The 11,524-nt window shown below is 41.3% G+C and overlaps 1 protein-coding gene across 1 annotated transcript; it reads right to left on the bottom strand.

Moving 5' to 3' along the window:
- Window positions 1-1,759: 1,759 nt before the first annotated feature.
- Window positions 1,760-11,245, bottom strand: WHAMM (WAS protein homolog associated with actin, golgi membranes and microtubules). The gene is made up of 9 exons (XM_009573937.1): window positions 11,078-11,245; window positions 9,571-9,721; window positions 8,874-9,043; window positions 8,014-8,179; window positions 6,862-7,049; window positions 5,308-5,394; window positions 5,128-5,223; window positions 4,272-4,746; window positions 1,760-2,141 (listed from the first exon to the last, which is right to left on the bottom strand). The coding sequence occupies exons 1-9, from the start codon at window positions 11,219-11,221 to the stop codon at window positions 1,855-1,857; spliced, it is 1,764 nt and encodes a 587-aa protein (XP_009572232.1). The 5' UTR covers window positions 11,222-11,245; the 3' UTR covers window positions 1,760-1,854.
- Between the last annotated feature and the right edge of the window lie 279 nt (window positions 11,246-11,524).

Here is an 11,524-nt window from a genome sequence, read left to right as displayed (position 1 = left end):
CTCTGTGGGGGAGGAACCCTGGGGGGGGCGCGCGGCGGAGCCTCTGCGCCCTTTCCCTCGGCTTTAAATAACCGCACTGCTAAAGGGCACAGCCTGCACGAGGGCAGCTCTCAGCCCCAGCGCCAGCCCCCCTCCACCCTCCCCACCCCGCTCGCCAAGCACCCCCTCTGCCCGGGGTAACCTCGGGGAAGAGACCTCCACTCTTGAAGGACCAGATCTTCTCCTCAGTTCCAGTCTATGGGAAGCATTCAGCGCTTGGGATCCTGACGTCTGAATGTGCAATAAATTTGCCCCTGCTCCCGCCCCGTTCAGCACGGCCCTTGCGCCCAGGACGCGGGCAGGGGCACGCGGGGTGCTGTGGGCACACCACAGCATGGTGCCCGCCAGCTCCCCTCTGCAGACATCGTGTCAGAAGTGTTGAGTAAGAACTGACCCATCTGCTGCTGCTGCTTTTGTCTCTATTCGGTTTGATGGCAGTGGACAAAAAAAAAGTTGTTTTTTTCTGACTTCCACATAGCACTAGGAGCTAAAACAGTAAAAAATGAACCCCCAGCTGCTGCTTCTGCTTCTCGCATGAAAACTGTTGCATGCATATTTACTGTGCTGATTAAACAGATCTGTTACTCTACAGTAAACCAGGGAATTAAAGCACTGTATTTGCAATTTGGTTACCAAATTATTCATAAATATTTGAGAAAATAAGGGCATTTACATATACCATTAGTGAGAGCGCCGTTGCTCTATGGCTGCCACTTGCTATCAAAAACGAGAGTACCATGGTGTAAGTAATGCTTACTTCACAGCGGTATTCTAAAATGACAGCACACTGAATCCACTACTTCTGTCAGGATATATTTTTATTAAGGGTCAGTATAAACTCCAAAAGAAACTTTGAATAATTTTTGTCACTATCTACCCAAAATAGAAACAGTCTCTAAATTGAATGTAGTTGAATTTTTAAATAGTCGGGTTCCAGGCACAATGCAAATATCTGCCATTTATAAGGCTATCAGGTAATTTAAATTCATGAGAGTAGCTATAAACATGTATTGATGTTTTCAGTGGAGAAATGCAGCTCTGTATTACAGGGCTAGATCCCAGAAAATATTATATACAATATTTTGGCTCTTTCTTTCATGCCAACAGTTCATTGTAAAGGTATGAAAAACATTCAGCATCTAATATATTTAAGCTTCCAGCTAAAAATTAAACTTTTCGGTAATTACTACAGTAGTGTTTATTTCAAACTTGATACTAATTTTCCCAATTAGCATTATCAAGCCCATTCGTAAGTGCACACTTGATAACACAATGATAAATGGAGTATCCATGTAGTTAGAGAGTGAGCTGTATTAGACAAGCAAAATGTTAAAGAATTTTCTGGACAATGGAGGTAGGAATGAGAGGTTCCTGATTATGCTAAGTTTTCTGGTCTGCCTCTATCACCACGGATTTAGTTCTACTTTTATCTGACAGAATAGATTTTCAGTTAGTTTTTCACTGCTTAAACTTTGTTGTGATAGCATTACCTACTGTGTAGTTAACAACCTAAATAATGTATTGTTCCAATCCAGCATTTTAGCTGTCTTCAGATGCAGTGAAAACTCTACACGGTTGAGCCAGAAATACCTATTAACACAAGCATAATTTGGAGTATGATTTCTCATGCAAAAAATAAGAATCTGCAGCTCCTATAGAAAACCATCATGATTCTTTTACTTTACAAGATGATTTGGACTATGAGAAGAACACACACACACACTGTTCTTTCATTTTGAAAGGGACAGTATTCTACAACGTGCAGAATGAGACACACACTCTGTTCCAGTCAGTAAGCCTGTTACTCTGAATTGGTTAGCTGTCCCATTCTCCATTATTCTGATCACAGTTCTCCTCTTCTTCAGAATCAGCAGACACTTTCTTAATTCTCTGGATGACTGCCTTAATGCTTCTCTCTAGCTCATTAGTGGATCCTTTACTGACATCTTTCTCAGTATCTCGATTCACTTTTCTTAGTTTAACTCCTTGCCTTATGGCAGAGAGGATGTTGTCTTTTACAGAGGCATACGGATTTGGCTGTTCCACTTTGCGAAGATGAACTTCACTGCGTTTCAGAGAAGCCAAAACCTCATCCATGGAACCTGCAACAGATAAATCTATTGTTACCAGAAGAAAGAACAAGACCACCATACTTAGAGGTACAAAACCCAACCCAAGTGTTCAGGGTTCTTCCCTTCATCTTTGCTAGAGACAGGAAAAAGACTAGTCTGTTCTGGCACAGATTCTTTCAAGCTTCTGCAACACCAGGCTCTGGAACTGCTTTTAAAAAGCAGTTAAAGCTTTTATACCTTGGATTGAGAATCCAACGCCTCTTCAACATTATACAAGGTTGTGCTCTAAGAAAGAAATTATACACGAAGGAGGATGCTTCTTTTTCATTACAACTTTATGGGCTTTCAAAAAAATTTCACTTCACCTCCTCGTTTGCTCAGATGCCTGCTGAGACTGTCAATTGCATTTTTGCTCAGCCAAGAGAAAAATGAAAGGATTTGAGTAGAAGGGCTTGAAACTGCACCACTGAAGTCAGTGGGAGCCAAATCAAGTCCCTAAGCAGGCAGCCCTTTTCTGTATGGACTTAAAAAATAATTCCCATTTTACAACATGATTTAAATCTCAGGTGTATGTTTCTGAACTTCACACCATAAAGGACACCATACTGAGAGAGCTTCCACTAGTTCTCTTGATGCACACTGTAATTTGCGTTTTACTCTTTCTGTTGGATTCTTTGTGGCTAGCTTCAGACTGTCGGACAGGGAGGCAGTTTCCCTGGACAGCAGTCGACTCCTACAGCCATAGGTTTAGACCATCTGTGCCTCACAGCTAGAAGTACTTTTGCCATGCGCAGTGCACAGGTTGTGCAATTAACGTCAAGCACTTGAAATGTAACATTCTGCTAAATCCTTCAGAGACTGAGATGCCAGAAAAGGATCAAGCAAAGATCCACCAAGTTGTCTTACAAAGCCTTCAAAAGTAAGAAAGTCTTAAGTCTATTAATCCAATGGGCTGCCTGGTAAAAGATAGTCAGACTAACAAATTATAAAAGAAGTTCCCCTTGGAAAGCATGTTAACACATTACAGACAATATTTTCAACACCAGAATATGGCACACTCTCCTGGCCTTTCATGTGCAAAGACATGAGTAGTCCATAAGTAACTAAAACCAACCTGTTTATGAAGCTATTTCAGTAAGTTCCTGTGGCAGTACTTTATCGATTACTATTACAGCAATTAGCATGCTGGTTTTCTTCATGAAAAAGATGTAAACAACCAATCAGATCTCTCCTATAAATAAAAAAGGATTTTTCTTATCCAGTTCAGCCTTCAATTACACCTGCATGATCTTGCTAGCAAAGCAGAGGTGTAACAGAGCAGAATTTTTGCCCTAGGAATGTTAGGATGCCAAAGCTATCCATCTGCCTTTCAAATCCTGGTTGAATTCTGCATGAATTCTCTTAAGAAACCTTTATTTAGAAACCAAGCAAATGGTTAAGTGGACACAGCCTGTGCATACCTCAGCAATGCAAGCAGCCCAACTACTAGCTCTGTAGTACATAAATCACAAACACTGAAGTGTAGCCTTAGTACAACCACAAATTTACCCACAGTGGTCTTTTGACTGGACAGGTGATTACTCCTCAATCAAAATACCACATTCAGTTCAAAAATTGCAAAATTGTGGCAAGAACAAACCTGGTAATACAAATTGCTTCTCACCAAACAACATGAAAACCCCCTCCTCCTTGGGGGTTTATTCCTACCTATGACAGCAGTGGGATTTTCAGTGTAATGAAAAATTCAGTGTCTGAATTAAGATATCCACTGAACTAACAGTGCTGTGATTAAGCATGGTTTAAACTAACTTGTAAGGCTGTACTTAATAAATGTAGGATTCCTGCAGAGACTGAAGTTCAAATGTCCTTAAAGATTGACCTGTCTAATTTGACAGTACTTCGCCAAAAACGCTGAGTCACACGCTCTGAGCATCAGGACCCTGTGAAGTGTATCAAATGGGATACACAAATCATTATTACTCATTTAACATCCTGAGTTATGGTCAGTGTTATTGTACGTGGTTTCTAAGACTAAGCTTTCTAAGAGCTTCATTCTCTTGAGCAAGACTGCACACTATTCCTGTCCAGAACCAGAGAGAGGGAGAACAGAAAAATACAGGAAATGAAGAAAAAAAAACCAGTTGATGTGAGCCTTCTTACCTATGTAATTATGTATAGACCTCCTGGATGAGTCATCCTGTTTATGCAGTGCAGGGCTTTCTGTGGGGCTGTTGGAGCTAAGGGGAAGTGGCTTATCCTCTGTTGCTGATGGTGTCTTCAACTGGAGAGGTAAGGGGGGAGGTGGGGGAGGAGGGGGTAAAGGAGGAGGAGGTGGAGGAGGTAGTGGTTGGGGGGAGGATGGAGACACCATCAATCCCTCGCTGTGCTTTTGTTGCTCTGTGTCACCATCAGTAACAAAAATCTGGACAGGGATATCTGCTGGGGTATTCTGATGTGAAGCTTTTGATTCTTTGGCTTCTACTAGCAGTATGCTCTTTGGCTGCTCTGGAGCTGCTCTTGCTCTGGATGAAGGTGGAGCAGACAGTACTACAACCTGCTGAGTGATGCTTTGTGGCAACCTGGGACTGAGAGGCTGGGGACGAGATGTTTTCAGAACAACATGAGCTGGACACTTCTGAAAAACAAATCATAAGGCAGGAGGTCACATCTCCATTGGACTGGCCAAAACATCAACCCCAAAGAGACAAAAAGCTACAGAGTACAGACCTGTCCCACTCACCCATTCAAGCAGAAAATTCAACCCTGAACAGGTTTAAATGAATATCAAGGTATTTCTTTCAAAGCCATTTTGTCACCTGTATTCTTTGCAACAGGTTCTGCATCTGAAAACTATATCCTTAGTGGATTTAATCCTCTTGACTCATTACACACAATCCTATTTTAGGCTACCCAAATGGTGGTCTCTGATTTGGACCGTGCTCACAGGTGAACTATGGCTACTTTCTGATGCTGTGTTTTTACACCATTTAGGACTACTGTAGTTCACAGTACTTGCCTCCCTGAATGTTTTCAGCCTCTCCAGTGTTTTCTGACGTTCCTGGCTTATCCAAGCTTTTTTCTTTTTTTCCTCCTCTTTTTGCTTGTCTCTCTTCTGCATTAAAACCCAAGTAAGTGAGCATTAGTGTGTGAAAACAAGCAGCTGCCAGATTCTCCAAGGCTCCTATTTAGTACTCACTATCTGTATGCTGTGATGCTGCTGGAAGCGTTTTTTGGTCTCTTCTGCCTGTTGCAGTCTCTGCCGATGGCTTGCTTCACATTGATCCTGGTAGAAAAGCAAAATTCATGCAACCCTTGGTTAGTTCACATATACTGTACACCATCTGTGCCACTAACTCCTGTGCACAAGCCACTAAACAGCAACCAAGGCCAAGTGCTTGGCTGTGCCAAGAAGGATACCTAAGCTCAACCAGTGGCAGATGCAAGACCCCAAAGGTGAAGTCTGTGGGACTCCTTCATAGCTAAAGCCAATGGGATCTTTTGTTCTCCTAATTAGTGATAGGGTTATTCATGCTGCAGAGGAAATATACCCAGATCTGAACCGATCCCTTTAAAAAGAAAGATAAGAAAGGAAAAAAAAAAAAGATAAGAAAGAAAAAAAAAAAAAAAGCAGAAGCAAGCTCTAAAGAAATTTCACCCAGGTACCAGCTGGAGGGAAGAGGTGCAAAGACATGCAGAAGAAGGCAAGAGGGAAGCTAGCAGGGCATTACAAAAATATAAGGCTACCTTCCCCCATCCCTTATTTGCCACAGCTCCCAAGTACAAAAGCCAGGGAAGCAAAGGTATGGGAAGCACAATTAATGCCTCATAGGGGTACCTTCTGTTAGTAACAAAGTGCCACAGAGAAGCTGCAGGCTTCAGTATTTTCTCTGGGAGTCGCTATTTGTCACTCTACAGAGGGGGATTATCCACATGGCTGGGTAAGCATTTGCAAATCATCTGGCATTTGGCTTTAGTGTTATATAACCAACAGCAGCAATTAAATGAATGAAAACAGAAGCAAAGAAAGTGTCTGTCGAGGAAGCAGTTGCAAGCAAGAGACAATGATGGCTCACAAAACATTTCCAATGTCATTCCCATTTTGTCCAGGCTAGTGAGGGGTAGAAAGCCAGAAAGACTTGAGCTTAAACTCTGCTCTCTGCCCCAGCAGGACTGTGCAGGTGTAAGGTAAGCTTAGCTCACTGGGAAGGTTCATGAGAGTCAACTGTGATCTCACTTGTGTCTTCCTAGTGTTCTGCTCTGAATGGAAACAAAGGAAAAAACTGCCCCTTGCACAGAACTGAGAGGCTGGAGAGAGAATTGCAGCAGTTAAATTTTCCCCTCCCTCCCATTCCAAGGTAAAGTAAGTATCACTGTGTGGGTTGTTCTGTCACTGCAGTCTCCTTCCTTGCAGGCCAGGTTTCCTCCTGTACTGCAGCTGCTTTGTAAAAGGCTGCCAGGGCAAAGCTGCAGCTGGCCACAACAGGGCTCTGGTAAGGTTTAGCTGATAGGGGAACACCTCCTAGGTCACTCATGTAAGTTTATAAATAAAGTAGAGAGGCACTTGCACCACACAGCAGAGTGTAAAGCTGGCTTAAAATCACATTGCCCCTCTTTCTGTTTGGCGGCCTTGGCACTGAGTCACATATCATCTTGTACGCTCCACCCAAATCTTCCCTAGTCGTTTCCTGTCCATCCCTCGTGAGTCAAGACATCAGCCAAAGAAAATGCACATCTCCAGGACTGCATTTACTTTTTTGTTCCTGAGGTAGGCTCTCCTCGCACAGACAGTCCCACGCTTTGTCTCCAACTGCTTAGTCTTCTGCCTCAGCATCGTCATTTCTGACAAGTTAGCGTAATGTTGTCCCATTGTCTGTTCAATGACCTTGAGCTCCTCAGGATTTTCACATGTATCATAGTAAACAACTTCATCCTGTTTCTCTAAAAAGGCATTTGGCATTTTTTTAAAAACCCAAAAATTGCCACAATTATTTAAACATTTAAAGAACTAATGACATTTTAAAAGCCACTGAAGGCAGCGAGTTAGTTATTAGAAAGTGTAATGCTCCAGAGCCGAGCTTGGTCCTTCAAAGTCATACACAAACATGTGATGTTACTCACAGGGGTGCTCTGCAGGATCAAATTTATGCTGTTAGCACTTGTTATTATTTATCTTCCTCTTTCAAATGTCTCTCTGTGCTTTAATTCCTACCTTCACCGACTGGAGTTTTCCTGGAAAACTGAAGACTGTTCTGATCAACACTGGGTGATTTATTTTACTATTTACCAGGTTTTAATTATACAACAAGCAGGAGCAATGTTTACTTCACAGTGTACACAGTAATAGAGAATTCACAAGCACAAATAAGCATAAACAAGACTGGTGCCTAATTTGGTCATGAATATATTACAAAGAGACACTTAGACTGGAATATAGCAGTACTCAAGTACCATCTAGCTATAATCACCTCTTTTTGTCATTACAAGACATTGCAATTTCTACATGTTAAATTACAACAAATTTGTGATGAATTTCAGGACCCATTTCAGGTCACGATATCCAGAGTTTCTATGCGTAGATCCTGTAACTATGAGAGCAGTTAAGTATTTTCAATATAAGTTATTCCATATGCTAAACCAGTCCATGCACGTATCACAGCTGCTGTCAAGATGAGCTACCAGTGTGGCTCATTTTTTAAACTTGTGTTACCAAATTAGTGTCTAATTAGTCAGAAGACAAAATATCAGATGGTGCCACGGCATCAATGTTTTCCAATGATGCCTTCTACTATCAAGACCTGAGCAGTGACAATAATCCTTTTTTTTTTTTTTTTTAAGTGAAAACAGAGCGGGCTATATCACTCCTGTGTTTTGGATATGTGCTTAAATATTTGTTTATTCTCACCTTTAATTTGTCTCCTTAAAGTGTCCAACTGTACAATAAGCAGCATCTCTTCATGTTTCAATACTTCAAGCTGTACATTATATAATTCCAGCTGTATTTCATAATACTGTATTTCCAGCTCCTCCACTACAGTTAGGTTCTCTTCTTGTTCACTGAGGTTCTCCATCTGTATAGCCCCAAATGGAAAATAAAAAGCATTAATAACAAAATACACACACATGAAACATGCATGGATGCACAAATACTTGTACAGAGCCTGGCCTAACTGGCAGCTGCTTAGGTGCTTTGGTATGGAAACAACAGAACATTAGAAACGGCTTGGAGCAGAAACTCAGAGGAGCAGAGAGCCTTATTAACCTTAAGTGTAATTTTACCTTAAGTCTACCAGGAAAGACTTCATTATAATCTGCACAAATAATACTGCTCCTGAAAACAATTATATATGGTGCAGTACACTACTCTTGGAAAATAACTCCTAGCAGCAGTTAGATGGCATCAAATCAAGAAGATCAGAACATTAAAATTAAATAAGTATCTTTATTTTGCAGTGTCCTCTGAAAATAGTATCTGGTCTTTATCTCCCCAAAACTAACTATTTTAAAGGTTAATATCACAAATGCTAACATGACACTTGAACTGTAAAAGCATGTACCTTAACCGTTGCTAAGTGTCCTCATAAGTGCAGGCGCAATTTTAAAAACCTGGAGACGTGCATTTTTCCACAACTTAAAACCACGTTGAAAACCTAAGCTGTTTCACAGACAAAGACTTTGAAAGTCTACTCCCATGCCCGCATTCTGTAGGTTTTGATCAGCCCTTCACAAAACAGTGACAGAAAAGGGGGCTTCTCAAGGTCTTACGTTTTTCTGAATGCCAGCTCTCTTCTGTTTCAGGCACAACTCTCTTGCCCTCAGATGCTGAAGGGTTTCTTTAGCTAACATACATTTCAGGTTTTCTAGTCGTGGCAAAGCTGATGCCCAGGTGGTTTTACCAAATCTTTCCTGATCTTGTTCCATCTGTTTGTGCATTGCTGCAGATTAAAACATTGCAATAAGCCATGAGAAATGCAGTGTATTAATAGCCCTTGTGTGTTTCTACTATAGCTGTAGTACTAAAAATGCTGACGCTATTAAAACAATTTCTGAAGCTTCTTTAGATAATCACAAGACTAAAAGGTTGAATCTATGATTTTATATGCCAGTAAAATCTTCATTGTACCATGGAAACATGCCTTAACAGTTACACAGCGATCTACTCAGTTAACGTGCTGAAATCCTTCAGGCTTGCATATCAAGCGTTGGAAGTGTGCATGGTTTTTGTTCAGAGGTTTGCAGCCGTAAGTCTCAGCCCTTGATAATGTTTGTGTGCAAGCCAAATGCAAGCTGTAAACCAAATTGCTTAAAAGATACAAATCTTAAGTGAATAAAATGCTTCTTTAAGCTGGACACTCATCCTAACCTCAGGGTCTGCAGAGAGTGCAGCAAAGGTGATAAAAAGAGCTCTCAGTCCCCTAAGTCAAGTATTTACACAATCTTTTGTGTAAATCATTCTGATTACCTGCCAGAGCCTTCACAGTTTCCTTGAAGTAGTTCACAGTGATATCCTGAATGGAGCACACAGCATTCTCAGCTCGCTTAGTCCATTCTTCAGCATCTTTCTGCAAAGCTGCTACTCTTTTAGGCCCCAAATTATCATACTGCAAAGATTTCTGCACGGAGACAAAATTCTCAGTTGCCAACTGGTTACCACAGCGGGGCAGCCCACATTATGCTATGCATAGAGACATTTCATGCAAGGCAGAGCGTGGTGGCAAACGTGACCTTCCCCTCACCTTACACAAAGCGCATCACTACTCATGCCTGTGTATTGCCTTGTTCTTCATTCTCTGCACTAACTCAGAACACCTTTGTTCCCCCATCATGACTCCACGCTTAACTTTAGATTAATTTATTTCTTAAAATATTTTTAAACTAGCATCTTAAAAATCATGTCCAACACAAGTGTTTTTAGTTGTTACTAAAAGTAACTCAAAACCACTCTTCTACGTGCAATGTTCTCTTCTATTTTTTCCCCACGTGTTGACAGCACATTGCACTGTCAGGTTCTCCAGTTTGGCAGTTCTTTCACACAGGAACAGAGGAAAGAAACATGAGAGAGTATTTTCAAGTCCACAAAGGGTACATGGGTACAAGACTAGTATTCAAGTTTTTTTTTTAAAGAATTAGATTTCAAATGAGCCTAAACATCCGAGTTTTTTTTATACAGAAAAAAAATTGTTTCATCTATTCCAATTTTCACTTTAATTTTCAGTACAGCATACTAGATATTTTATCTTCACAGATTTAGACCTTCAGTATCCAAGACGTTTAGTCAAAACTTAAAACTGTTCTGCTCTTTTCTAAAACATTAACAGCTCACCTTAACAGACTGCTTAAGGAAAAATCAAAATAGTAGATAGCTGTCTTTTCCAGGGGCATCATAACTTTCAGCATGTGGTTCCAGTTTAAGATGCACATAAAATTAAATGAACGAAGTGACAACTGACATGTTTTAATCCGTACTTCTAGCAGGCTGTAGCAGCAATAGAAAAGTGCTTTGTGTGGCAAGGTCTCCACTGCCTTCTGTTCTACCACCACAACTGAGCTAATGTGATGCATCAGCATTGCTGGGGGACGGCATTTTCAATGTCACAAACTAATCCCACTGAAGGTGGCACAAAGGCTACTTAAGATCTCTGTAAATTCAGCCTACCAGAGAGTAAACCCCAGAGAGGTGGAGCTTGGGGATGTTTTCCTTTTAATTCCTCAAAACAGAGGGAAGTGGGACACTGGTGGGAAGACAGCTGCAGTTCTATTCAAGCCAATACCATGGACTCTGAAATCCTCCGAGAGTGGTTCTGCCCTAACTCTGAATTTTTCAGTCACGTTTGGTGGCTTGGCAGGGGAAGAAAAAGTAGGTACAGACAGAAGTAGGGAACGTTAAGTGATTTGAGTCTAAACTGCTCCAAGAGCAGCTGATACTATACTATATAACTTGGCCTTTCACTTTGTAAAGGCAGACCTACCAGGATTTCCAGTTTGTACAGTGTCGCCAGCTCTCGCATATCTCTGAAGGGCTGCAATAAATACTGGTAGAATTGTGTTGCCATGGTGACCAAATCCTGATAAGCTTCGTCTTCTTCTTCATAAACCTTCATCAAAGCCACCATTGTGTCAGCATTTTTATGCTGCTGAAGAACCTAGTGGGATAAAAGGTAAATCAGACTTAGCTGCTTTGCATTTGTGCGTGCTGACTGCTGATGAGCTTTGGTGGAAAGGACCTGCCATTTGTCATTCAACGAACAGGCAAGGCTTCCCACTGCACAGGAGGTGTACGCCAGGCATTCAGCAGCCACTCCTAGCTGGAAACATCTTTAACACCACACCTTAAAGGCACTAATTGCTGCATATTGCATTTGAAGACTGCAAGGAGTATCGTGCCCAGGGCTTCCACCACAGAAATTCTAATAGCT

This window comes from Fulmarus glacialis, unplaced genomic scaffold, assembly GCF_000690835.1.
Source record: "Fulmarus glacialis isolate BGI_N327 unplaced genomic scaffold, ASM69083v1 scaffold26833, whole genome shotgun sequence".
NCBI classification, from domain to species: domain Eukaryota; kingdom Metazoa; phylum Chordata; class Aves; order Procellariiformes; family Procellariidae; genus Fulmarus; species Fulmarus glacialis.
This window is presented reverse-complemented; position numbering and strand designations above follow the sequence as displayed.